The sequence below is a fragment of the Telmatherina bonti genome (genome assembly GCF_933228915.1).
Source record: "Telmatherina bonti genome assembly, chromosome: 13".
Classification (NCBI taxonomy): Eukaryota; Metazoa; Chordata; class Actinopteri; order Atheriniformes; family Telmatherinidae; genus Telmatherina; species Telmatherina bonti.
In genome coordinates, this window is record NC_136611.1 from 23,416,059 (window position 1) to 23,443,224 (window position 27,166).

General features: G+C 38.4%; 3 protein-coding genes across 4 annotated transcripts; 1 reads left to right on the forward strand and 2 right to left on the reverse strand.

The window, feature by feature from the left end:
• Positions 1 to 6,980: 6,980 nt before the first annotated feature.
• Positions 6,981 to 12,200, reverse strand: smn1 (survival of motor neuron 1, telomeric). Of its 2 annotated transcripts, XM_079251791.1 has the most exons (8): positions 12,090 to 12,200; positions 11,556 to 11,627; positions 11,345 to 11,464; positions 10,262 to 10,453; positions 9,964 to 10,128; positions 7,945 to 8,019; positions 7,394 to 7,501; positions 6,981 to 7,159 (listed from the first exon to the last, which is right to left on the reverse strand). In XM_079251791.1, the coding sequence occupies exons 1-8, from the start codon at positions 12,135 to 12,137 to the stop codon at positions 7,103 to 7,105; spliced, it is 837 nt and encodes a 278-aa protein (XP_079107917.1). In that variant the 5' UTR covers positions 12,138 to 12,200; the 3' UTR covers positions 6,981 to 7,102. The 2 variants fall into 2 exon arrangements, with proteins under 2 accessions (XP_079107917.1, XP_079107918.1); XM_079251792.1 differs by lacking the exon at positions 10,262 to 10,453.
• Positions 12,201 to 12,311: 111 nt separating this feature from the next.
• On the forward strand, positions 12,312 to 14,947 carry hspb11 (heat shock protein, alpha-crystallin-related, b11; the record flags this gene model as incomplete). Its single annotated transcript, XM_079252036.1, has 5 exons — positions 12,312 to 12,449; positions 12,583 to 12,689; positions 14,572 to 14,640; positions 14,734 to 14,777; positions 14,855 to 14,947. The coding sequence occupies exons 1-5, from the start codon at positions 12,358 to 12,360 to the stop codon at positions 14,945 to 14,947; spliced, it is 405 nt and encodes a 134-aa protein (XP_079108162.1). The 5' UTR covers positions 12,312 to 12,357.
• A 7,283-nt stretch (positions 14,948 to 22,230) lies between these two features.
• On the reverse strand, positions 22,231 to 26,864 carry lzts1 (leucine zipper, putative tumor suppressor 1; the record flags this gene model as incomplete). Its single annotated transcript, XM_079251970.1, has 8 exons — positions 22,231 to 22,773; positions 23,032 to 23,226; positions 23,605 to 23,736; positions 23,838 to 24,011; positions 24,106 to 24,497; positions 24,585 to 24,744; positions 26,391 to 26,519; positions 26,634 to 26,864. The coding sequence occupies 8 exons, from the start codon at positions 26,862 to 26,864 to the stop codon at positions 22,231 to 22,233; spliced, it is 1,956 nt and encodes a 651-aa protein (XP_079108096.1).
• Positions 26,865 to 27,166: the final 302 nt, after the last annotated feature.

A 27,166-nucleotide genomic window follows, 5' to 3' on the forward strand; every position in this document is an offset into this window, starting at 1 on the left:
GAAAAGAATACTGTGTATCTTTCATATAATTTATAATATTGTGCTTTCAACAAATAATCAGTTAAAAGCTCATTAATCCACTTAGGTGCAGTCTTAAGAAAATGGGTTTCAGAAGTGTTTAAACATATCAAACAATAAATAAATTAATGAAGGATCCAGAGATGTTAAAGTCAAATCACAGTTGTCGTGACTTGCGATAGCTGCCGTCTGGTCTGTGTAGAAGACTGCATCAGGTACATCTCAGAAAATTAGAATATAATGAAAAAGTTCAATATATTTTGTCACCCATTTCAGAATGTTAAACCCATAAATTATATAGATTCATTACGCATAGAGTGAAACATTCCAAACATTTATTTCTTGAAATTTTGATCATTGTGGCTTATAGATAATGAAAACCCAAAATGCAGTGTCTCAGAAAATTAGATGATTGTGGAAAAACTTCAATCTTAGAAATTCATGGTGTCACACCTTTATCAACTAGTTAACTCAAAACACCTGCAAAGGTATCCTAAACCTTTACATGGTCTCTCAGTCTGGGTCAGATGGATCATAGGGAAGACTGCTAACTTGACAGATGTCCAGAAGATGATCATTGACCCTCCACAAGGTGGGAAAGCCAGAAAAAGGTAATTTCTAAAGAAGGTGGTTGTTCACAAAGTGTTGTATCCAAGCATATTAATGGAAAGTTAAGTGGAAGGAAAAGGTGCCCCAGCAGAAGGCATATTGAGAGCATTGTCAAGCAACATCCATTCAAGAATTTGGGGAGCTTCAAAAGGAGTGGACTGAAGCTGGACTCAGCGCATCAAGAGTCACTACACACAGATGAATCCTAGACATGAGCTACAAATGTCACATTCCTCGTGTCAAGCCACTCCTGAACCAGAGACAACGACTGAAGCATCTCACCTGGACTAAGGAGAAAAAGGACTGGGCTGTTTCTCAGATGCAAATTTTGCATTTCATTTGGAAATCCCACTTCATGCTTCATGCTTCCTTCTGCTGTTAAGCTTCATGGAGATGCTGATTTTTTTTTATTCCAGCAGGGCTTGGCACCTGCCTACACTGCTAAAGGTACCAAAAGCTGCTATAATTGGCCAACAAACTTATCTGATCAGAACCCCATAGAGAATCTGTGAGGTATTGTCAAGAGGAAGATGAGAGACACCAGACTCAAATATGTAATGACTTGAAGGCTGCTATCAAAGCAACGTCGGCTTCCATTGCCATGCCGCATTGATGCAGTCATTCATGCAAAAGGAGGCCCAACCAAGTATTGAGTGCATGGAAATAAACATATCTTACTGTATGTAATATTCTAATTTTTGGAGACACTGCATAAATGTTTGAAATGTTTCACTCTAAGTGTAATAAGTCTATATAATATATGGGTTTCACATTCTGAAATGAGTGACAAAAAATTGACATTTTTCATAATAATCTAATTTTCTGAGATGTACCTGTATATTATCTAAGGAATTTAAAAATCTGTTATCACCTTTTAGCTGCCAGGCGTTTGTAATAGCCCTTCTCCACTGGAGATTTCGTTTTGTTTTACTAAATTTGGAAAACCTGATTAACATGGAAAAAAAACCCAAACATTTTGTTTCATTTCTCATAAGATATCACAAACAGGTCTAAGCTTGATGTGTGCCTTCATTATCAAATGTAACTGCCTATGTGTGAGACTTGCCATCTTTAAAAGAAGGCTTTAGTCATCATATATCAGAACTTCTCACAAGTAAATACACTGATTTTTCCGAAATGCTGTAACGACTCAAATGTTTTTATTCCGCTATTTTATTCCCTTATAAAAGGGGGGGAAAGTGAAAAATGTGAAATGGAATGTGGTAGCCAAGACAAACTAAAAGGAGCATCCAAGGGGCACCTTTGTGTGGCTGAGCAGAATGTTATTGTGAGTGGTGGAGTCAAAAACAAGAAAGTGAGGGATGAAAATGAATATTTTATTAAGAGCTATGCCAGACAATGTCAGGAAATAAAAGATGCAGGGTCCTTCTTTTTGAACAGTCATGTGAATCACAGTTAAAACTATTTAATAAAAAAGCTGGACCAGATCTGAAACAGTGTTTAGCCTTAAAAGGATTAAAAACCCAAATAACTACACAAAATCAGATCAGCTCGGACCACCAGTGGAGAGTTACCTACAGAGAAGGAGTGCCTTGGTGTGCTGCTGCCTCTTAACACTGTCAACACAACACACTTCACTGCAAACCTATAATGTGGAGACCCCTTGTACCCAGTGCATCAAACCAAATACTGAAGTGGGGGTTCACAACCATGAGAGCCTGTTCACCTAATAGCTCAATGGTGTCTAAAAGAAAGTATAAACCAACCAAAAATAAAACCAAAATAAACTTGCAATTTTACAAAGGTAAAAAGAAGCAGAACAATGCCAGCAGCAAAAAAAAACAAAACAAAAAAAAAAACCTAACAGGCAACAAAACAGCAGCAGATGGAAACACAACCTGAAAGCAGAAGTTAGTATGACCACCATAGCTGCTTTTATAAAAACATTCTCTGCCATCCTACTCACCACTTTGAGAGCCAAGACAAGTCAGGAGGGCAGCCGCCACCACAGTCAGAAATCTAAAAAGCAAAGGCAGAGGAAAATCAGCAGGTGTCTTATATACAGCAGAATGCTCCAGTATCTGTTCATTAATGGGGAAGAACCAGCTCGAGCTGCTTTCAAATGTATCATGTGTGCTCACCAACACATAGAAAGAGGGTTAAAGCCATTTTAACTTTGTCTCACTACTGTGTGAAATAAAGTTTGACCTTAGGTGTCATATAACTACAAAGGAAATTTCATTTATATATTTTACTATTAAACTGGGTCTTGAAAGTATTGGTGCATAAATTTGTTATTCAATCAAAATTCAAATTCGTGTACTGTATCATTTTTCCTGTAAATATAGATGATAAAACCATTTGTGATCATTTGTTTCTTTTTCAACCAGTCTTGTAAGCATTTTTCTTGTATTAATTTATTATGATTTCGTACTGCAGCACTAAGCTTGATGCTAACATGTAAACGTTAACGTTATTGCAGTGACTACCCAGTCCAGGTGTGTATTAAGGTGAATGAAAGGAGGATGCATTGGATCCAGCAACAGATGTGTACACCAGTGCAGCCATTGCTTTGATTGATTGTGGGAAGCAGATGTGTCTGTGTGTGACATCACATCATTGTTGCTCAAACGACAGATCAGACAGCTGACAGGAGATTGGACAGAAAGAATATTATGAAAAACATCAAAGGCAAGGTACAGTAAGGAATTGTTACGTTTACGCATTTTATTAGTTATCGCAGTTAATTACTTTATCACGCAGTAACACACAGAAACCATCTGGCAAATGCCAAATGCTTGGATCCCAGAGCCAGAAGGAGCTCTCTCAGGACCAATCAATTTTGACTCCCTAAAGAGCAATGAGTTTGCAATGACAGTGGTCGACTGCAGCAGGACTCCTCAAAGAGGCCCCACTTCCACCTCCCAGTAGGTAAAGTGCAGACAGAGTTCAGTTTGATGATGGCTGTGGGGAAGAAACTGCTCCAGAATCTGGCAGTATGTGTCTTTAACACAATACTGTTGTGTGTGTGTGTGTGTGAACAAGGGAAAGGAATGTGTAATCTGCGTTACAATGTTGCAGGCTCTGCTGTGGCATGTGGACTGGTAAATGTCCTGCAGAAGAGGCAGGTGGAGACTAATGATGCTCCAGCTCTCTATCGGAGGGTGATAAAGACAGCATAAGTATCATTAGATAGAGCTGCTCTCTATCGGAGAGCTACTCTGTCATATATTGTGAGGAAGTATGACGGTACTCTTTCTACCAAATAAAGGTAGAAAGACTTCAGAAATTTTGGCCCCACAGTCAGAGCATGGATCCCAAGGAACCAGAGATCAGGTTTTTGCCCCCCCCCCCCCCCCCCCCCCCCCCCCCCCCCCCACACACACACACACACACACCTTTTACTTGCAGATATTGAAGTATCTAAGGGTATCAGTACAGATATGTATGATGGCTCAAATACAGCAAACTAAAATAATAAATAATGAGTGTATCCTCACAATTTTACTTCTTGTCACTATGTATAGCATGTAAAAGTGTGTAAAGCTTCTTTTCTTAGCTACCTATTTTGTACCTTAAATACAAATGTAATTTGTATTTTTCCATTGCATTTTTTTTTTATAGAAAAGTATGTTTTTTGTGCTGAATGATAGTAAAGCTGTTTCACCTGCCTGCTTCGAATAAGTAAATAACTTAAGTAAAGCCCCAAAAAACAAAAAAAACAAACAAAAAGTCACCCTGAGGCATTTCATTCATGGTTGTTTCATTAAAGCTTTCATTATTGTGTCTCAGTTGTGCAGCATTATTCACAAGTTGTTTTTTTCCCCCCCTCCTCACTATTTATAACTTCACTGCTTTACTTCCCTGATAGGCAATTATGTAGTCGGAAAATCCACAATCGGGCAACATGGTTTCATGTTTTAATGACATTTTTTTTCTTTTTTTAGTTAATAATATACAGCCTTGATATTGCAATCTGCTGTCTGTCTGCCCATTTTATTAACTGCAGACACTTGTTTTTCTTTAATCTGCAAATGAAAAGCATATAAATGGTGTTGTATTTTAAATGCTCTGCTTCAGCTCAGTTACTCCACAGACTGGTTCCCCATGCTTACTGTGAAGAAAGTCTTGCATATTCTTCAAATGTAGCACAGACCAACTTCAAACCAATTGTGCTTATTAGTAGAAACGTGCGCTTCCCTGTGCCAGCAAACTTGACAGTATTCTCTTCAGCTGGGGTTAACAGTGTTTGCACCACAATTTTCAACATAATTAGAAATAGCAACTTTGGAGAATTTTAAGAGCCTGGTTCTGTATAAAAATAGAAAAAAAATGAATGAAGACTTGTGCAGCTGTGTTTCTCTAATAGCCCCCAAAATCTCGTCTTTAAAAGCAGAATTTTTGTTGATGTAGGAAGCTTGAGTAAATAGCTGAAGGCCTTGAAACTCATGCAGCAATGTGAATTCCTTTGGATTTCTGTCTATTTCCTAGAAGGGGCTTTATGAGATGCAATTCATGTTTGCATGCCTTGTGTTTCTCTGGTCAATAGGGGGTAGATGGACACAGAGAGCAATGCTTTCCCCTAGCAAGGTCAGACCCCCTTTTAACTCCTCGCTAGGCTCCACAGGGCCCTTTGGGCAGCTCAGTTTGATACAGTCAAGCAATTGGTTGGTATGTAGGATTTGCTGATGTAGATTTCAAACCCATCTGTGGAGAAAATAATATTTTAGTTTACTGCCTTTTGTGTATTTTGCATATTTTATTTGTAAACACCACAAACTACATTTTGTCTTTTTACCCTTCCTAGTTTTGATAAACATACATGATACAAACTCATTCATATACAATCATACAAGATAAGATTAAGTTCAGATCCAGAGGAGGGGGTGTAAGCAGGCGACAGTCATCATTATAGGAAACAGTGGAAATCAGATCTTTTTGTTTTTTTGTGAAATGAAAGCAGTTCAGTCCCAGCAGAATGAGTGTGGCTATTCCCGCTATAATTACATGTGGTTTTCTGAATCTAAATATAAACTTGAAGTATCTGCAACCATTCCTCTACTCCCACCTCTTTATATATATTATTAAACGACGTGTGCCAACATCAGCGATTTGGACAAGGAAAAGAAAATAAGTGGTGGTAAGATCAGAGCCACAAAAACTGAGAAACCTTGTGCACAGCCATGGAAAGGTATCATAGACACTGAGAAATTCAGTGTTCAGTCAATACTGAATTTTTTTAGATGAAAAGAAAAACGGTCTTTCAAGTGTCAGTGTCAAATGATCTTAAGTATAATTATTTATCTATCTAGCTGCATTTTAATGTCATGGTAGCTGTAGCTGAAAGTGCTTACTATCAACATGAAATCTGATGAGTAGAAAAACATAATGATGGATGCATTCCTGTGGTGGGTTAGTGAACAAGGGGATACCTCAGAGAAAACACAGCTTGAACGCAGGGCATATAATGGAGCAATTTTATGAATTAAATACATGTAAAGGGACTAAAGTTGCTCTCAGATCTGACTTGCAATCACACTGACCCGTCATAAGAGATACATGTACAGTATACATGCAATTAAAAATGGAAGTGCTTCACTGCATGGCTGTGACTTTGCATGGATTAAAAAAAAGTTATTGAGTATTTATGAAGCATGTTTCAATCGTGAGAATTCATTACACTAGTCTGACTTCTGCTGGACAGTATTTGCCATTACAACCAGCCTGTCAGATGGGAAACCATGAGGAATCTATTAAACCCTTTCCTTTAATGCCAGTTTGTAAAGTGCATTTAAACTATAGATTTCTGATGAGAAAAAATGGGTCTAAATTCACCCATCTACTGTATTGCAGTAATTTTCACAATGGAAGAAGCTTGGTTATATCAAGAGATGTCCTCAATAAGTAACAAGCGCAGCCAGTTTTCTCCATGAATCATGGTTTTCTTAGTAAAGCCAAATCAAGGCTTTGTGATAAATCGCTCTTTGATAATACACTGCATCTGAAATTTAAGCAAAGCTCTACATTTAAACAATACCAGCAAACCACATGAGAGATTTGACTATGTAAGAGCCCCAGCCATCCCTGGTTGATCCTGAATGTTAAAGAATGGAGAAATTTCCAAAAGAAAGTGTTCCAAGCTTGTTGGATCATTCCCAAGAACACTCACTTTAATCAAGCAGGGCAAGGGTATGAGTTTTTCTGTAAATATGACATTTCAATTCTTTATTTATAATAAAATGTTGCAATTTGTTTATGCTTTAGAATACAATGTGATAAAGAGACTGGAACCAAACAAAAAAAACTATCAAAAGAAATTCTCTTCAAACTGCAAACGAAACAGAAACAATCCAGATGTTCTGTTGGTCTTTATTTAATCTATTTACAAGGAATACAAAACATTTCTTTGTCTTATTTGTCTTCCAAAGAACAGATACACATCAGGCAGTTCAGTTGGATGACTGCAGCTCCATGAAATGTCCAAAGTGAGTAACAAAATATTGAGTTATTTATTTCATTTGTGATGGAGTTTTGTCCACTTGGCAGCTTCTTTGCGTCCTTGTTTTAACCCCTGGAGGGAGTAAATAAATAAAACTTGATATTAAAAATGACCAGATGTTAAAATGTTATGACTTCCACTGAAGACTAGAATGTTGACAGACTTTTCTAACAAAGAAACACAATAAAAAATACAATCACAATAAATATCCACTGTTTTATCATCCATGATGAAAGAGATTCAATCCAATAATAAGATCTGTAAAAATTTCTGCTATGGTACCTAATAAAGATTTGGTATAATTACCAGATAGTATCCTGTGTGATATCCACTCATGTACCAGGATATGAGCACACTACCCAATGCTTCATCATCAACCATGTCAGGACTCATAGGTGGAGGTGGAGGGATCATCTGAGGAGGGCAGAGTTTAACCAGGATGCATATGATGAAACAAGGAGGAAAAAAATATTTTAATAAACCTGAAAACTCAATTTAGTATTGAAGATCTGTTTACTCTCATTTTCTTTATTTCACTTATGAATCTAACTGGTTCTTAAAAGAAACTTGCTCTTTTCAAAATGGTCAACAAATGTCCAACACATCTTGTTTCTGTCCACTTTCTATCAGCCAATATGTTGATATTCTTTGGCTTTTATATATCAATGCTAATCTGTCACTCAGCCAATCAGACCATCCTTTATGTAACTTATTAGATATTTTGCAACAAGTTTTACTCCAAATTTTATTTATCTATTATTATTATTATTATTATTATTAAAATGCAATTTGCAGAGTTGCATTTTACACAGCTGCTTCTGGATTTGAGAACACTAATGAAGATTGTACAAACTTACAGGTGGACCAAAAGGCATCATGGGAGGCCAGGGAGGAGGTACAGGTCCATGACCACTAGACCGCTTGTTGTCCCCCTAATAGAAGACAAAGACTTATTTTTGAAAGTTAACAAATGTACTTGGGCATGATACAGGTACCATGCCCAAGTACAAAGAAATTACAATATTATGAAAAAGTTCAATATTTTTTGTCACTCATTTCAGAATGTAAAACCCATAAATTATATAGATTCATTACACGTAGTGAAACATTTCAAACATTTGTTTCTTGAAATTTTGATGATTGGGATTGTGAAAACACAAAATGTAGTGTCTCAGAAATTTAGATTACATAAGATCAATGAACAAAAGTATATTTTAAAACAGAAATGTCAGGCTTCTGAAAAGTATGTTCATTTCCATGCACTCAATACTAGGTTGGGGCTCCTTTTGCATGAATGATTGCATCAAAGCAGCGTGGCAATGGAAGCGATCAGCATGTGGCACAGTTCAGGTGTAATGGAAGCCCAGGTTGCTTTGATAGCAGCCTTCAGGTCATGCACATAGCTGGGTCTGGTGTCTCTCATCTGCTTCCTGACAACACCCCACAGATTCTCTATGGGGTTCAGATCAGGTGAGTTTGCTGACCTGTCAATCACAGTAACACTGTAATCATTGAAGCAGCTTTTGGTACCTTTGGCAGTGTAGGCAGGTAACAAGTCCTGCTGGAAAAAATGGCATCTCCATAAAGCTTGTCAGCAGAAGGAAGCATGAAGTGCTCTAAAACTTCCTGGTAGATGCTGTGTTGACTGTGCACTTCAGAAAACACAGTGGACCAACACCAGCAGATGACATGGCTCCCAAATCATCACTGACTGTAGAAACTTCACACTGGACTTCAAGCAACATGGATTCTGAGCCTCGCCTCTCTTCCTCCAGACTCTGGGACCTGGATTTCCAAATGAAATGCAAAATTTGCTTTCATCTGAGGAAAAGTCCAGTCCTTTTTCTCCTTAGTCCAGGTGAGATGCTTCAGTCGTTGTCTCTGGTTCAGGAGTGGCTTGACACGAGGAATGTGACATTTGTAGCCCATGTCTAGGATTCGTCTGTGTGTAGTGGCTCTTGATGTGCTGAGACCAGCTTCAGTCCACTCCTTGTGAAGCTCCTTAAATTCTTGAATGGATGTTGCTTGATAATCCTCTCAAGGCTGCAGTTCTGCCTTTTGCTGGTGCACCTTTTCCTTCCACTCAACTTTCCATTAACATGCTTGGATACAACCAGCTTCTTTAGCGATGACCTTTTGTAGCTTTCCCTCCATGTGGAGGGTATCAATGATTGTCTTCTGGACATCTGTCAGCAGTCTTCCCCATGACCCTAGTCTGACCCAGACTGAGAGACCATTTAAAGGCCCATGACACCTTTAAAGGTATTTTGAGTTAATCAGGTGTGACACCATGACTTTCCAACATTGAAGTTTTTCACAATATTCCGAGACACTGCATTTTGGGTTTTCATTACCTATAAGCCACAATTATTAAAAATTTCACAAAATCAATGGTTGAAATGTTTCACTCTATGTTAAATTAATCTATATAATTTATGGGTTTCCCATTCTGAAATGAAAAAAAATATTGAACTTTTTCATAATATTCTAATTTTCTGAGATGTACCTGTACATGTTATGTAATTCAAACTGTCAAATCTATAAAATAAAACTGGGAGAATATGTGAGAAAAAGCATTGATAAAAATACTCGTTAAATTCAATACCTTTGCAACAGCTGAACGCTTTGAGAAGTTTATTGTCCCTCTTCATTGTCCTCACAGTAAAACTTTACTATTTGCTTTTCATTTTATTTATTTATTTTTTACTTTTCATTTTACCGACCACGGTTAAGAACAAATGTCTTACATAATTCAGAAACATTAAAATGGTTCAGTCTCAATGGAAACATTTAGAAATAGCAGTTAAATGAAAATATAATTAATCATAGTTTTGTTTGAAGAATTATAGGTGAGCAAAGGCGTCTTTTTTTCCTACCTGTCTGAAAGCGTGGACTGGAGGTGGGCCTGGGGGAAACCCAGAGAATCCAGGAGACCACGCAGGAGGAGATTCTTTATGGGCTTTATTGTGTGGCTGGTGTTTGAGCTGACTTGGTGTGGTTGACCTATCACTCTCCTCTGTAGACGATTCTGCCTCATTTACCTGCAGATGGCAGATAAATACTGGTTGGATGACTAAACAAAACACATTTTATGAGTATCTTAAGGGAAATCTTTGAAGCAGTAAAATAAATAAATAAATGAATGAAAAATGCTGATATGTCTCTTGTCTTAACCTTAGAATTTGATTCTTCATCAGCCTCAGAAATCTCTAAGAGCAGGTCTTCGAGGTTCTGCTCCTCCTCATTGCCATAGCCTGTATAAACAACAACACAAGTGCCTCTCTTCTGGTCTATAGAGGTGATGGTTGCTGCATAAAGCTGGCCATCCTCCGACCAGTAAGCACTACAGGAGTCCCCAACGTTCCACTGGGACAAGAAAAGGAAGAAGAAGCAGCAAAAAAAAAAAAAAAAAAAAAAGCTTAAAGCAGGACAACAATGTCACAGTTGCACCTTGATGAAAAAAAAACCCCAAACAAGCACACAAATTATAAAATAAATAACAACCAGCACTACGAGCCAGAGGATGTGGGCTTTATTGTACTAGTACACACCTTCAAAGTTCATGCTTCTTCTATTTATCTTCTAGATAAATTTGATATAGATAAGAAAAGCGATGAGAGAGAGAGCATATACTGTACAGAAGCTTATATTGTACAATACAAAATCTGAAGGATTTCTATTTGAAAACTCATTCATCAATCAAAACTGAAACTTGGAATAAAAACACATTGGATGATTGGGATAAATTCAGTCAAATAGTTATTCCTAAAGGTTTCACAGATTAATAAAAACTATTTTTGTCTTACAGGAACCCATTAAGGTTAAACAAGTACTTATATTGTGACTGTGTGGTGTTACTATGCTGTCATTGAACCATATCTAGAGTAACTTGTTAATGCAAAATAAACAGTGCCACAGAGTTAAAAAAAAAAAAAAAGATCAATATGCTCAAAAGAGCCTTCTGCATGTGAAAGCTATTAAGACATTTTTAAATAAAAATATTTTAAAAATTACACATAAAAAAAAACCCATTTTGAATAAAAAATACAATATATAAAATAATTCTTACAGCTTTGTAACATTTGTTAAACTGTTAATGCAAAGATAGATAGATAGATAGATAGATAGATAGATAGATAGATAGATAGATAGATAGATAGATAGATAGATAGACACTTCACAGCTTGGAAGTTAACTCCAAAGCAGTCACTGACACTAGTGTCAACACTGACAACACTTTAAATGGATTTTCCTCACCTCTTTATCAGGGGGTGCATTGGTTCTTTTTCTGCTCTGGTTCTTTTTGTTGTTCTTGCGTTTTTTTCCGGGTTGTTTTTTCTTACAGGCCTGCGGCTCCTCATCGCCTTTCAGGGCAGTCTGGCACACCAAAGAGGACACAAGTATTAATGGTATTTTGAGCCCAGTTTACATTTGTGTTACACTAGCGTGTAATTACGACGCAGTTTACTTTGAACGATGCAACTGCCTTGTCATATGCCTTTATCAGTGCGGTGTCATCCCATATGTCTGAATCGTCACTCTGAGAAAGAAATATGCAAAGTTAGAGGTTCAGTACTGCACAATTATTTCTTTTTTTTTAAAAAAACAAAACATTTCATGTTCATTATTTACATGCAAAAACCGCCAGCCTGGTGTCAAAACGTTGTCTTCGCTTTACCCATGTACCTTTGCTCACAATGCATCGATTTCATACAATGAAAGTTAAATGCAACAGTGTCTACAGATTTTGTTAGATATCTGAGATATATATCATTATAAATACACCAAAGTAGGACACTTCTTGTTCGAACAAAACCCACCACATAAGTTGGGTGTTTCTGGTTTCATCTCTCTCTGTCCAAATGATTTTGTTAGCTAACTGAGCCGAACTCAACGTTGTTTGTAGCTTAGCTTCTAGCTCAACATCTTATACAAATCTACTACGGTAGGAATATGATTCATATGCGTTCCCATGTTATGCTCATCTGTGAGCTGAACTCACCTGCCCGGCTCCGCGTGTAAACAGCACGTCTTGGCACCCATTAGCCATTCGAAAGTGTGGATTTCCGTATTAGCTTTAGCCAACTTCTAAACAATTGTCCGACAACGTGCGTCAGGTTGGTGAAAATGACGTATATATAATGCGACACTGTGGTTGGCTAGGCAACGACAATAGCTTTACGTGCCTCTATTTTCCAGACTCTAAACCTAAAAGCCATTTTTTACTTACTTCCACTAAGTTCCTCTGTGTGGGTAGCCCCTAGCTCGAGATGATTGATTCAAATATCTCTTCTTTGAGCGCACAAGTCGTTCTTGCTTCGTGCAGCGATGAAAATCATCCACCAGAAAACATATTAGACGGGTAAGTGTTGCTTCTTAAGACGTTCAAATGAGTTTTTTTTTAAAGAATTATTTTGTCAACAAGTTTTTACATAATCAATTTTTTGGTGCTGCAAAATAATTCTGAACTTGATTTATTTGTTCTTCCCAATCAGAAACACCAAAACGTTTTGGATGTCCACAGGGATGTTTCCTCAGGAGTTTATCCTTCGCTTTGCTGAACCCACGAAGATTTCTAGCTTGTCAGTAGACAGCTATAATGGTATGGAGAACATATGATAATAACAACAACAACAAATGTGATTACTATATAATATTAATATAATTATACATTTTACAGAGGTCGATTAATAGTTAATCCAGGTTTTACAACATTTGTAACAGCCACAAGACACAAAAGTATAATATTGTACCCTGTGGTTACACAATAGCTAGTTTGGATTCATCAGGATTGCTCAATTTCAACCCCAATTTACAAAAAGTTTAGATTCTGTGTAAAATGTTAACAAAAGTAGAAAGCAATAATGCGCAAATCTCATAATACATATTTTATTTCCAACAGAACCTAAATAACATCATATTTTTAAACTGTGTTATTTTACTTGAGAAATTTCTTGAGAAATATTATCTTATTTGGAGATAATGGCAGCGACATATTTAAAAATTGGGGAACTAAAAGCTGCAAAAGCAACAGTCAGAAATAAAAAAAAAAAAAAAAAATGAACTGACGGAGCATTAGAGGACTGATTTGGTTACCTGGCCATAGATCAGTAACATGACAGGTTATAAAAAGAACATTTTCAGAAGTAAAGATGGGCAATGGTTTCCCTATATGGGACAAACAACATCTAAAAATTGTGGTATGATTTCAGGAATGGGTTCCTACAATGCATAATAATAAAAGGTAAAAAAGAATGGAAGAAAATTGTAGTTTTGATGTTTAGGCCTTCAGGTGACACTACATTAAAATAGTTGTGATGCTTTACTGGAAATCACTGCATTGGCTCAGGACCATTTCCCAAAATCACTGTCAGTGAGTACAGCTCACAGTGAAATTTACAAACAAAGTTTCAAACTCTGTTATACAAAGAAGAACCGTGTGTGAACATGATCCTGCAACACTGCTGTCGTCTTTGGCCCAAAACTATTTAAAATGGTCTTTGGAAAAGTGGAACGTGTACGCTGTGTTATGCATAATAAAGCTGAAAAGGACCATTCAGGCTGTTATCAGTGGACCGTTCAAATGTTGCATCTCTGATATGGGGTTGAATTAGTGCATGTTCATGGGCAACTTAAACATCTGTGAAGGCACTATCAATGCTGAAAAGTACAGGTTTCAGAGCAACATATGTTATTATCCAGACAGCTTCTCTTTAAAAAAAAGACAGTGCCTGTTTCAACAAGAGCATGGTTTTGCAGAAGAGTTTGGGTGCTGAACTAGCCTGTCTATAATCTAGACCTTTCAGTAATAGAAAACCTTTTGCGCTACATGAAATGAAGAACGCAGCAACAAAGGTCCAGGATTGTTGAGCATTAGATTGGAATAGGACAATATTTATCTCCAAAAACTCCAACAACTGGTCTCATCACTTCCTAGATGCTTACAGTTTCTAAAAGAAGAGCGAATGCCACACAGTGAAATGCAAAAGATCTTACAACTGATATGTTGTTTATATTGAGAATAAAATAAGAGTTTGTGAGATTTGCCAATAACTTTTAGTTTTAGTTTTTTTTTTTAATTTAGTTTTCATTGCAGTTTATACAGTGTTCCATAAATAAATAAATAACTAAATAAACTAACTTTAATTCATGTGTAGCTCAGGCTAGGTTTGGAAATTGTAAATATATATATATATATATATATATATATATATATATATATATATATATATATATATATATATATATATATATATATATATATATATAGTGCATTGCCAATAATTAAATGGATTTATGCCCTTAAAATTGGGCAAAATTTAAAGGAAAAGCAACTTTCAATGAATTCTTTGTGATAAAAAACAGTGATGTCCAGACTTAACCTTAAATGAAAGGAAAAGTTTTTGACATAGCAAAATAATATGCAAAGCACAAGCAACACTTGTACTTTATTTTTAATGTGTCTGCTCTTTTGTCTTTTATAGTCAAACACTTAAAAATAGAAAAGAACACCTCACCAAATGCTTCTCAATTTGAGTCTGTCATAGAGAAAGGTGAGTAGCCCCTTGTTTTTTACCATTTCTTTTTACATGTGATTTCAGTGCCAAAGAATTGAAATGGAGAATAACTAACTAAATGTGTTGCAGAATTTGAATGCACAGAGGGGCATCTTCAGTCCAATGCTATTTCAGTAAGTCAAACCAAGACATTCATGAAAATACGGTAATTGTGTTGAATCAGAGTATTTCTTTCTCTTTTCTTTTTCAGCTAAATGGCAGCAGTGCAACCCACATGCGTTTCATCATCACCGCCGGATACGACCACTTCGTGTCAGTGCACAGAGTCATTTTAAGAAACTAAATATATATATATATATATATATATATATATATATATATATATAAATATGCCATATATATATGCCATATATATATATATATATATATATATATATATATATATATATATATATATATATATATATATATATATATATATATATATATATATAAATATGCCATATATATATATATGTATGTATATATATATATATATATATATATATATATATATATATATATATATATATATATATATATATATATATATATATATATATATATATACATATATACACATATATATATATATATATATATATATATATATATATATATATATATATATATACACATATCATTTTGGTATTATTTGAAAAATCGATAAATTTAAGTAAACAACTTTCTTAATTGTATGAACAAAGTACATCCTGCAGACAAAAATAAACGGTCAAAAGCTTTGGAGCATTGCAAAATTTTGCATCTAATTCTAAGCTTTGCTTCAAGCCATTTTCACTGTTGATGATTACATAATGCTACTGAGTCACTTATGGAGCTCTTTATTCTTTATTCAGCTCTTCCAGCTAATTTCACAAGCTCATATTGGCAAAGCTTAAGAACAAAAGAGTCGGTTTGTGTTGAAAGGTAGACTTACTTATAAAGAAACTTTCTCTCTCTGTGAAAGATAGAGGTAATTAGCTAATTTTAAGCTGGCACTGGCATTTGGACAGCACCCCCCCAGCACCCCTCAGCCATTTCCCCATGAGCAGAGTATGGCATCCCCACAGACATGGACAATCATTGGTAATTCTGCTGGGCAGGCCGGGGTACCAGATGGCTTCCCTGCCAGCCCAGTGTCCAAAGGCTACCGGCCTATTTACACAAAGTACTTTAGCCATCTCCTGCATCTATACTACACACACACACACAAACACTGACTCCTATCTTACCTCCACTGCCATTTGAACTCGACGGTTGCAAAGACTTCAGCAGTATACGAGGACCCTTTGGGACTCCCTCTCCAATTACTCGCATGCTACATAGGAGCTTGGGAATTTGCAGAGGCTGTGTTTGCTAAAGCTTGGTCTGCATACAAGGCATCAAGTAAACCAATAAAATATGAAATACATGCCTGAATAACTAGCCCCCTGGTATTTTAGAACAGCTAATTGCTAAGGGGTACGGCTGGGTTATGGCACATTTGAGTATGTGAGTGTGTAGAGAGTAATGAGGGCAAGGTAGAAACTGATACAGTCATATTGACTCATTTATTATTTACTGCTATGGAAAATTTACTATAATCTAAAGCTTTAGCTGTGAAATAAAGTGCAAACTCCTGTTTTGGAGAAGTGCATTTGAATATATTACATTTGTTCCTGTGAATGTTTTCTGAACGTTGAATAGATTAATGATTGCACCTCCCCATTTAATGAATTCAGGCCCTTTTGTGCTTATCTGTCAACTGATGAAAAAAAAGTCACAGCATGATATGTGTGTGTTATTATCATGTCACTGCAGGGTAGGCAGGACTAAATTATCACCCAGTAGCTTGTGACGGCTACCAACTGATGTCTGGTCATACTGGGACATCTGCTACACCGAAAGTGTATATTCAGCTGACCCCATGAAAAGATATGCTTATCAGCCTTTCCAAAACTCTCCTTATCACAGGGCATAAATGACAATAATAGTGATTAAAAAAAGATAAACATCGGCGATTAACCCTTTAAGGTCCAGTCTACCATTTGGTAGATGTAATTTTGCGGTGACTTTGATGAATTCTTATTTTTAAAATCTCAACCATTAGCTAAAAAAACAATTTATTCAGTTTATTCTTGTCCAAAACAAACGGAAAAACACAAGGAAGCATTTTTCTCAGACATTTTTGTTAGTGTGAACGTTAAAGATGTGACAGATCTATGATATTCTGCACAATTTGTGGTTATTTTTACTATTTTTTTATGTTTAAAGCACATTAGAAATGGCGATGCACTCACTGCATGACTCACAGGAAAGTGCTGGAGCAAGGGCCTGTCTGTTATATGTGGAGGTGTGAAGTATTGGTGATGTATCTTACATGTTAAACTTGGGGAAGAAATCCCGCACCCGGCCAGCTCTGTTATTTTCTTTCATGCCAAACCAATTCGTGTTATCTCTTTGGTGTGGTCCCCTTTCATGTCGGTGGCAGAACCACGAGCACCTACACAATGGGCTTAATTTGATTTTTGTGTTGATTTGGCTCCATCAGTTCAATTATAACAGAGTCTGAGATGCAAAGAGCTTTTGTGTGAGGAAGGAAACACGGTAAAAAAAAAAGCAGAAATGAGATAATTAGATAGGAGAGAAAAACAATCTTCCCATTATTTAAATCCTAGAGGAATGAGGAATGGTAATGAGTGACTGACAAAGAGTGCAGCTGAAAGCTTGCTGGACAAGTTGGGCATCAGAAAAATTTATATACCGATACTCTTTTTTTTTTTTTTTTTTTTTTTTGCTCTAAATATATTTCCTACATACAAACTGCAACATTGTCGAATAAAGTGTATTTACACGTTTTCAACCTTTCATTTTTCAACATGAAGTGGTCAAAGCAGTTTCAGATGTCATTCAAAGCAAGCATAATGTTAATGAGTCCAATCTTTCATGTTTGAACTTGAGTCACCACTTTTCTTTTTTTTTATTTTTTGGACATAACAAGAGCCTCAGTTATTAGAAGAAAATTTAGAAAAAGAGTTTCAGAGTTAATGAGCAGCATTGAGTTAACACAAACATTTGTTTCTTACCAAATTGCCTCAATGCTTGTTGGCATACAACCATCTCAGGACATGTGATGATTCATTTCAGTTTTGTCCAAAATCTGCCTTGATGTTTGGATTTTTACACTTTTTTAAGCAAGCAGTATCAGCTATTCTTTCACTGCTTCCCTACTTTACCGCCTTTCTGTGTTAAGGCTTTGAGAAAAAGATTGCAAAGCACTCGTCAGTCACTTGAGTTTGAGTGCCACTGGTAACAGCACTCCACCTCCACTCAGACTGCTGCCTCTCAAATCTACCCAGACTTGCCGTGGTGAAATAACAAGCTGTAGGTAGCTCTACAATAGAAAGCACTTTTGTTAACAGATTCCTGCACATTCTTGACTAACGCAGTGACTTTATACTTCTCCCACTATGACTGTAAGTGTTGGGTATGTGGAGCAGTTTGTCCTTGTCGTATGTGAAATAGCTGACGCATATAGCATTTATTCATTTTTTTCCCTTCGCTTCAAGAAAAAATAAATACATAAAATTGCTGAAACTTCTAAATACCAAGAACTGTTGTCTTCTTAACAATAAAGTATTGGTCCCCTCTTGGGTCGGTGATGACTCTCTGGTTAGAGTCGCCGAAGGCTCTGGTTACGGGGATGGCTGTCCCCGGCTTGTCCTGGTCCTTGGGGGGCCCTGGGAGTAGGGGGCATGCCCAGTGCTGCGGGCGGCTCACCTTCTGGAGGAAAGCTCACTTTCCTCCAGACTTAAATCCCTCAACCCCTCTTCCTCCCCGCTCCCCATCACACACAGGCAGGGTATTGGGAGGTGTGCACGTGGCGCTGGGTGGTGAGAAAGGCCATCAAGGTGGTTTTGATCGCTGCACCCAGCCTCGGCTCACCTCCCAGTTTTAATTACACTTAGACACCAAACACCAAAACACTGACGACTCACATGATTAGGGGGAAGAGCATGCGGTGTATGGTGGGCGGGGCTGCTTAGGTGGTCCCTCTCCCAACACCGCATGGCACTTCCCTCAGTTTTAATTGCAACTAATACATACTTCACAATCAGTCATAAGCGGGGGGGAGGCAGGGACGATAGGGTCTTCTCATGCCCCTGCTCTCGGGGCTTTACTGGGGGGGGGTACGGGTGGGGGAAGAGTGCCGTCCATTAGGCCTAAGTCTGGGCTGGCCTGGCTGTAGGAGGGTTGTCGCCGGCCCTGGGGGGGTGCTGGGTCGGCTGCATCTGTGGGGTGGTGGGGGGGACGCTGGGAGTGGTGGGCGGTAATTATGGGGGCCCTGATCGGGGCCATCCTGTCCTCTGCCCCCTCTGAGGTATCTCACATGGGACATGATGGAGGGGTGAGGTGAGGATGTGTGGGAGTGGGTGTATGGGGTTACAGATGGATGGTGGGATGGCTGGGGGGGGATTAGGGTTGGGGATATAGGTGGGTAGGGGATAGGGATGTGTGAGGATGAGTAGATGTGTGTGTGGAGGGGTATGTTGGCACGTGGGTTGTATTGGGGTGTGCCTGTGTTGGAGGAGTGAGGGTGTGTGTGTGTGTGTGTGTGTGTGTGTGTGTGTAGGGGGGGGTGTATATGCGGAATGGGATGTGTGAGTGAGGGTGAAGTTTGGAGGGGGGCTATGGGTGGTGGAGGGGTGTTTGGTGGGGCATGTGTGGTTGGGTAGAAGTAGAGGGATGGGGTGGCGGGGTGTGAGCGTGTGTGTGTGTGTGGGGGGGGGGTGAGCGTGTGTGGGGGCGGGGGCGATTGGGGTTCGTGTGACTTGGTATGGGTGAGTGAGTAGAGGTGGGGTGGGGTTGTATATGTGATGGATGATGTGCATGGATTGCAGAGGGTTGTGTGGATGGGGGTTGAGAGGGGAGTGCGTGTTTGGGGGGGGGGGTATGCATGTATATGTGTGTGTGGTTTGGTGGTGGGGGGGTGGTGTCCTGTACCCAGGGGCGCAGCTGGTGCGCTGGGGTGCGACCTGGCTGCCGCTGGGTGGCGGTCTGGGGATCCTGGTCCTCCGTCAGTGTGGGCTGTGCCCTCTGCCTGCGGGGGCGGGGGGCTGCTCACGGGCTCTTGGGGCCCTGGGGCCTGCGCTCTGTCTGCCCTAGGTGGCCAGTGCCCGGCGGGATTGGCCCTTGCCGGCCTGGGCCTGCTGGGGCCTGTTCCCCCTGACTGCGGGGGACTCTGGTTGGGGACCTCCTTCGCCACCTCCTGGGCAGATGCATGGCTGGCTCTGGAGTGGGGGGGTTGGGATCTGTACCTGGGGGTGACTGTCGGTTACCCGGGTCTCTGGGTTCTCCTGGCCTTCCTCTAGCTGTAGGCGGGCGGGGTCACATTGGCATGATCACTCTTCTCTAAACACGTTCCACTCTGAATGTTCTGCATGAATGTTCTGCATGTGTCACAGTCACTGAGTCATCCAGCAAGTTTATTCACTAACAGCAGGTACCTCTCTTTCTGTCTTTTTGACTTAACTTGCTAGTTTCTGGTCCTCATGATTGTCAACGGTTTTGTTCTCCACGAATCTAGAGTTGGCTTGTGTGGGTGTATATATTTATGTGTGTGGGTGGGTATGTGTGTGTACTTATGTGTATGTGTATGTGTATGTATGTATGTGTATGGATATGTATATATGTATGCATATGTGTGAGTGTATGTGTGTGTATGTGTATGTATGTGAGTATGTATATGTGTATATATGTATATATATATATATATATATATGTGTGTGTATGCATGTGTATATGTATGTATATATGTATATATGTATATATATAATGTATGTGCGAGTGTATATACATATATATGTAGGTGGGTATGTATGTGCATATACATGTATGCATTGATCTCTTTCTTTTGTTTTTTTTTTTGTTTTTTTATGTTCTCTTTTCTGTTCTCTTTCTGCCCCTTTCCTGTCCTTTCCGGTCGGGTCCAGCAGCATAAACTCTGTAATACAAGCTATTATCCAAAACAAATTGAAAAATAAAATAAGAATCAAGAAATACAAGGGGATCATTACATCTACAAAAGTTCCCCTTGGCAAAATAAATTTGCTCAGCAGAACACAGCATCCAGAACATCAGTCTGCTTGCTTAAATGCTGGACAAGACAAAAAAAACAAAACAAAAAAAACCAAAAAACAATAAAGTATTGCTATTTAACTCACACAGTTAGATGAACGGTTTAGCCAGACAGTTTCAGAGAACTGAGTGATGGCCCTTTATTTTCATTCATTCATTTATTCATTTTCCGAACCGCTTATTCCAATTCAGGGTCGCGGGGAAGCTGGAGCCTATCCCAGCTGGCTTTTGGGCGACAGGCAGGGTACACCCTGGACAGCTCGCCAGTCCATCGCAGGGCGCCCTTTATTTTGTTTTTCAATATTCTTTCGAAACATTTTCTTTGCCATTTAAAAAGTCAAAGTGAAATCAAATATTTGTTTGTTATGTCTCTTAGTGGTGTCCTCAATATTTGCTGTGTTATCTGCATATATGAACAATTAACATGGCACAGTGGAAGTTTAATAACCTTTTTTTCTAACTAGTCCAGCCTTGAATTTTGCTTCAATACAAATCACTAATTTTTCACTCATCCTACAATGTAACACATCAGTGTGTTTGTAGAGCTATTAAAAGGATCAAACAAGTTTGGTCATATCAAAGGAAATATATGTTCACTTTTTTTTTTTAAGTACACAAGGATTATTAATCATTGCATCAGGAATTCACATGACACCTGAATAAACACTTTGATTGGGAAAGACTTGATAATTAAAATGTTATTTATAACAAATTTGAACTTTACAAGATCTACAAGAGTGACCAAAATACACAAAAAATATGATAAAATACAGAAACTCCACTGTTGTCTGTGTGCATATAGAGCTAGCATTATATTGACAGGGTGAAAATGATTGATGGGTTAACATAACCTTAGCATGTATTGTTATGTAGACAATATTTTTGAACATGGGTGTGGATATTTGTACAAGCATTCATCATAACAACCTCTTCGCTCAAACCCACTTAGAATAAACATTGTAGGAGCATACAGGGTCATAAACAGGGCCAAATGTGTTTAAGTTAGGGAAACACCACTTACTTCACTGTGGTTTTGTCATGCTAAAACAGACAGATGCTGAGATGTTTCTTTTTTTTATCATTTGTTACAGTCAAAACAATAACTGAAACAGATAAGTCAGTGGTTATCTAATTTCCAACTAGTATTTAAACTACAAAAATGAGCAACAATAATGGCTCCTGTTAGACAATATGGTTACAGAAAAAAAAACAGTTCTCATTTGCACATTAAATGAGAATAACATAATATTTACTTTTAAACAAAAAAGACATGACACCTATTGTTGTCAGTAGGGTTGCCTTTTTATGGTCTGGCCACATTTTAATAAATAAACTAAGGTAAAGCACAAAGTATAGATGATTTATCAGTTGCTGTGATGTTGCATGCTACAGTGGGATGTGTGTGTTGAAAGAACAAAAACAGTCCAGCTGGTATGAGTTTAGTAGAAAACATGTGCGTGACACCTCCCTTCAAATCTCAGTGGCAATAACATCGTCGTAAGTTTGTAACCCCGAGCTGTAGCCCATGCCAATTTTTAGCTCTGTTCGGCTTTCCAGCTCCGCTGTGAGCTCCTTCAGGATTCTCTCGAGGTCTTGGTTCTTCTTATGCATCTGCAGGTAGTTGATCTGGAGCTGCTTCTGGTATTTGATCACCCTGTCTTTCTCCTTGTTCCATGTCTGCCTCTCCTGCTCAAAGCTGCTGGCCAGTTGCTCCTGAGCATCTTTCTCCTCTCTGAGCTGCTGCTTCAGTCTCTCCACTTCTCTTTGGAGTGATCCAGTGAAGATGTGTTCTCTGTTCTCCACTTCCTGGTCCAGCTCCGTCAACTCTAAGTCAGGAATTGGTCTTGAATCCTGAGTCTGGGAATGAGCCTTAAGTTCAGAACTGAGCAGTATTTGGTTGTTGGCTGCAGCCAGGTCCTGTTTCATTCCCTCAGTGTCTTTCTCCAGTCGGCAAACTTTCTCTCTCAGAAAATCTGCCTCATTCTTCTTGCGCTGGAGTTCATTTTGGCACACCTAAATGAAATGTAAAATGTTCACACAAAGATTAGTGAAATTGTTTTGAATATCATTTGCTCTAAATTGGACATGTCATCGACAGTAGATGCCTTCGTGAGACTGTGAATAAGTTTGTTACAACACAGAAGAAGACGATATAAAATGTGACAAGTTGTAGTCATTGCTGCTTTTAGAAGTCTTTTAAAAGCACTGTTAAACTATTTCATACATATCTAAATTTTATCCCCCTTGTGGCCCTTAAATGAACAGACTAACCTCAACCTCCATGGTGTGGGAGCGTACTTTGTCCTCAAAGTCTTTATTCTGTTTCTCAAGCATCTCCATTTTTGCTGTGTTTTCCTTTAGCAGTGCTCTGAGACTGACTATTTCGTTAAGCTTGTGGCCGACATCCGCTTGGCATTCTCGAAGTTGTTGCTTTAGTAATGAAATCTCTCCTGTCTTCTGACAGACCTGCAATTGGAAAGAGATAATTGAGCATGACATAATCATATGTGTATATATATATATATATATATATATATATATATATATATATATATATATATATATATATATATATATATATATATATATTAATACTGTTACTACTTTCATATTTGAAATATTTAAAACAGCTGCATGGACATCCCATCAAGTTCAGTCATATAAGTAGAATACTCAAAGAAACTAAAAAGAATAAGAATAATCAATAAAACCAAAATAAACAAACCCCAGAGCTCTTTAACCCAGTTAGCATCTTTAAGTTAGCATCATGTTAACTTAAATTGAAAAAAAAACAACAAAAAACAAAAACTGAATATATGGCTTGGCATCACACATATGACTCACCTCCCACTGAGTTTCTTCAAGTGTTGGGGTGAGTTGTGTGCTTTCTTTCTCGTAAGACCTCATTCTGAGCTCAACAAAGTCCTTCTCTCTGTTCAGCCTGGAGACTTGTTCCTGAAGCTTCTCATTCTCTGTCTGCATGAAAGTTTAGTGCTCATTTGAAAGTTTTCATGCAAAAATGAATGGCACACAAACTGAAAATAAACATCACTGAATGTATTCGGGCAAGGTCTTACCTGTAGCTGGTTGACTTGAAGCTGTAGTGACTGATGTGCTTTTGCAGCCATTTGTGAGACTTGCTGCAGCTTTGTGGTGCATTGCTGTTTCAGTCCCTCCATCTCCTCTGCACAGTGCCTTTGTCTCTCCTCAAACAGCTGGCAGGTGTCAGCTTCCTTCTCCTCAAAACTCACCTATTTCAAAGTTGACATGTCAGACATACACAGTTGATCTATTTATGAGAGGTGCCCATCATGATTGTTCGGGGTTTTTTCTTTTGTTTGGTACCTGTAGCTCCTGCAGTTCAGTTTCTCTCTCCATCAGCCTCTTTTCCAAATGCCCAATCAGTAACTCATCTGTAGTTATGGGGGACCGGATCCCACCTGCAGTGTCAGAGAGAGTGCTTGGCTCATCTGCAGACAGTGGGGAGCCAGCGTCCTCATTAGCCTTGGAAGCCAACCCCACACTGTTTAAACCAGTCCTATAACTACAGTCGAGCTTTGTGTTATTTCTGTTGGGCCATGGAGGGAAATTGGATTGTTGTCCTTTGCTGAGGCAACTCGCAAGAGCTGACCTGCCATCGCTGCGACTGACAGGACCCGTGAAAGCAGTTAAGCTGCCACTAGTGCTGTGGGTGGGCAGACTAGACATGGAGTTTCGCCCAGAGTCAGACAGAGTCCCTGAAAAGCAGAAATTACATCAGTGAAATTGTTTTAAAGCAATCAAATTTCAAGACAACTTGCTTAAAAATACAAACTGACAAACACCTGATGTGTCTTGCTTGTGTCCAACATTTGGACTGCTTGCTTTTCTCAGAGGACAAAGGATGTGGTCCAGGCTGTGGTGGCCTGTCTCTGTGCAGGAAGCCCTCATGGGATTGACAGGTTTGAAGGCAGTGGAATGAACCAGCGTCTTGTCAGCAGAGGTCTAGAGTGAAATGAAACACAAAAGTGCTTTATGTTATTTTCTTTTTATATCCAGTCACTCCAGCTGATAGTGTTGCAAAAAGTAATACTTGTAATTGCAAAAGAGGGGAAGAGTTGGGGAACAGTTGTTCAACTAAGAAAAAAAAGAAATCCTCACATAGTTATAGTGATTATTGTCACATGCTGGATGTCTGTACAAACGAAAGAGATGGATTTTTCCTCAGTGTTTCTTCATATTAAATCTAATTCCAGCGAAGCGTGCTGTATTGCTTCACTACAAGCTGACACATTTAAAAGCCACAGTTAAAAATCACTATACTGTCTTAAAAGGAAAAAACTCATTTCTGAGATGAACTTATGCTCCACATGCCCCATCTGGCTGTCCAAAACTGTCACCAGCAGTCCCATACCTCCCCTTATTTCTGTTCTTCTCGACTCTCCTCTGCATCCTACTTCTCCCTTCCATGCTGTCTGAGGGAAGATGAATAGCTCCTCTCTGTGATATTAATAATATGAACTATTGCTGAAGTGTAAGAGGTAAAGCTTGTGAGCTCAGCATTCCTCCTCACTGACTTCATGGCTGGGATGCCTTTTCTTGTTTTTTCTTTCAGTCTGTCAAATTCTCTCCAGCCCCCAATCTCGCTCTCTCTCTCTGTCTCTCTTACTCTTTTCTCCCTTTATCTGTTCTGTACCTCTCCTGAGGAAGAAAGACCAATTGAGGAAGATGCAGTTTGCTTATGCATTTCTGGCACAGGAATTGCTTTTTCTGAGAAGATCAAGGCATTCTAAGGTCATTAATCTGGGAGGGATGATTAATAAGCTTGGGAGGTTCAACACAGGTTTATGAGGAATGGTTGCTACTTATTAAACTACAGTACATGCTTTGCGGGTTTTTTTCTTCATTCTTCACATCACTGTGAGGTTTTCAAAGTCTCTTCCACTTAGAATAACCATGGCAACTGTTCCAGGTAAGCAATGTCCACTTAAACCACATTTTAAGACATACAAAAAAACGTGATCTCAGCTACTGTGTCTGTATACTGTATACTGTGGAATAGTCTCAGAGGAACGGTTTGACATTTTGGGAAAAATGCGATGTCACTTTCCAAAAGTTCACGGAAATGATCAATATCTCTTGTCTGTCTTGTCTGTATGCTAAATATTAGGCTTTTAAAAAAAGACAAAAAGTTAAAATATAGAAATCTTATTACATTTCCATATCTGATACTCCCTCAGCACCATTTTAAAAAAAAAAAAAAAAAGGCAAAAAATTGATATGTAGATTTGTAGAATTATGGATTATATAGTTGTTTTAAAAAAGAAGTAAATTTCAACTGCAGCCACAAATATAAAATTAATTCTCCCCTCATCTCATCTCATCCTCTCACCTGCACCTCCTGGTGACTCAGTCTTTACTGATCACTTGGCAGGAAGCAATGAAGTATGAGCTGTTTTTTTTTTTTCCTTTTTTTTCTATTTTCTTAATGTGCATAGTAATCAATGTCATTAACAGATTTAATTTATTTATTTATTTTTTTTTAAAAGAAAACAAGCAAGCTCGTGGCGTAAATAATACTTTTAAATCTGAAATTTAATATTTCTATGTAGAATTAGCTGACATGAGAAAAAAAAGTCCAGTGAACTCACCCTCTCAGCCATCTTCCCAGGCACATACAGCAGCTTTGGTTGCTGCCGCCCATCTGATTCCCCATCTCTGCTCACTTGTTCCTCCATTGATCTTTCTCTTTGGTACACAGACCTCGGTTTATGGTTCACCTTGTGTCAAACAAAAACAATTTATCAATACAAAAGCTAAATATGTTATTTAGTGATTTTGTTTTTTCATTCAGAGGGATAATGTATTTGCCATCTGAGAATAGACAACCTTACCTTGATATAAAAGAAATCTTCACTTCTTCCTGACCTAGAGTGGGAGAGGCCTCTGGAGTGATGAGTAGAGGATGAGGATCCCTGATTAAAGCCACACTTTAGTAACCCGTCAAGACTGCAACCTCCACTCTTTCTACGATGACATCCTCTCTCCTTTAGCCTATACTCAGATGCCTTGCAGTGTTTACTATTGAGACTGTTCCCATTGATGAGGCTGCTCACACTACCCATGGCCCAGCAAGCACAGGCAAGGAAACGAAGGGGCTGAAGTCCAGATTGTCAAGTTACAAAGGAGTGATGGGAAGACACGTCTCATGACCCCAGAGAAGTTCTGCCCGTGGCGTCATCTGTCGGACATGAAAAAGGATGATACCCAATAAACATAGAACGTAATGTGTTGGTTTCCTTATTAGATACTTTTCTTAAAGTTTATTCCTATGATCATGTTAATTTGATCATGTTCTGTTCTGTCTAAACATGCGATGCAGGTGCACTCAGATTTACAAAATAAGTAAGCTGAAAAGAAAAGAGCT

What these genes read in the sequence shown, in the direction of transcription:
- smn1 (XM_079251791.1), bottom strand. Translation starts at nt 12,137, where the DNA reads ATGGCTAATGGGTGCCAAGACGTGCTGTTTACACGCGGAGCCGGGCAG. An exon ending in AGGCAGTTGCATCGTTCAAA is followed by an intron (nt 11,465 to 11,555) that starts GTAAACTGCGTC and finishes TTGGTGTGCCAG; the next exon opens with ACTGCCCTGAAAGGCGATGA. An exon ending in TGATGCCTTTTGGTCCACCT is followed by an intron (nt 7,502 to 7,944) that starts GTAAGTTTGTAC and finishes TGCCCTCCTCAG; the next exon opens with ATGATCCCTCCACCTCCACC.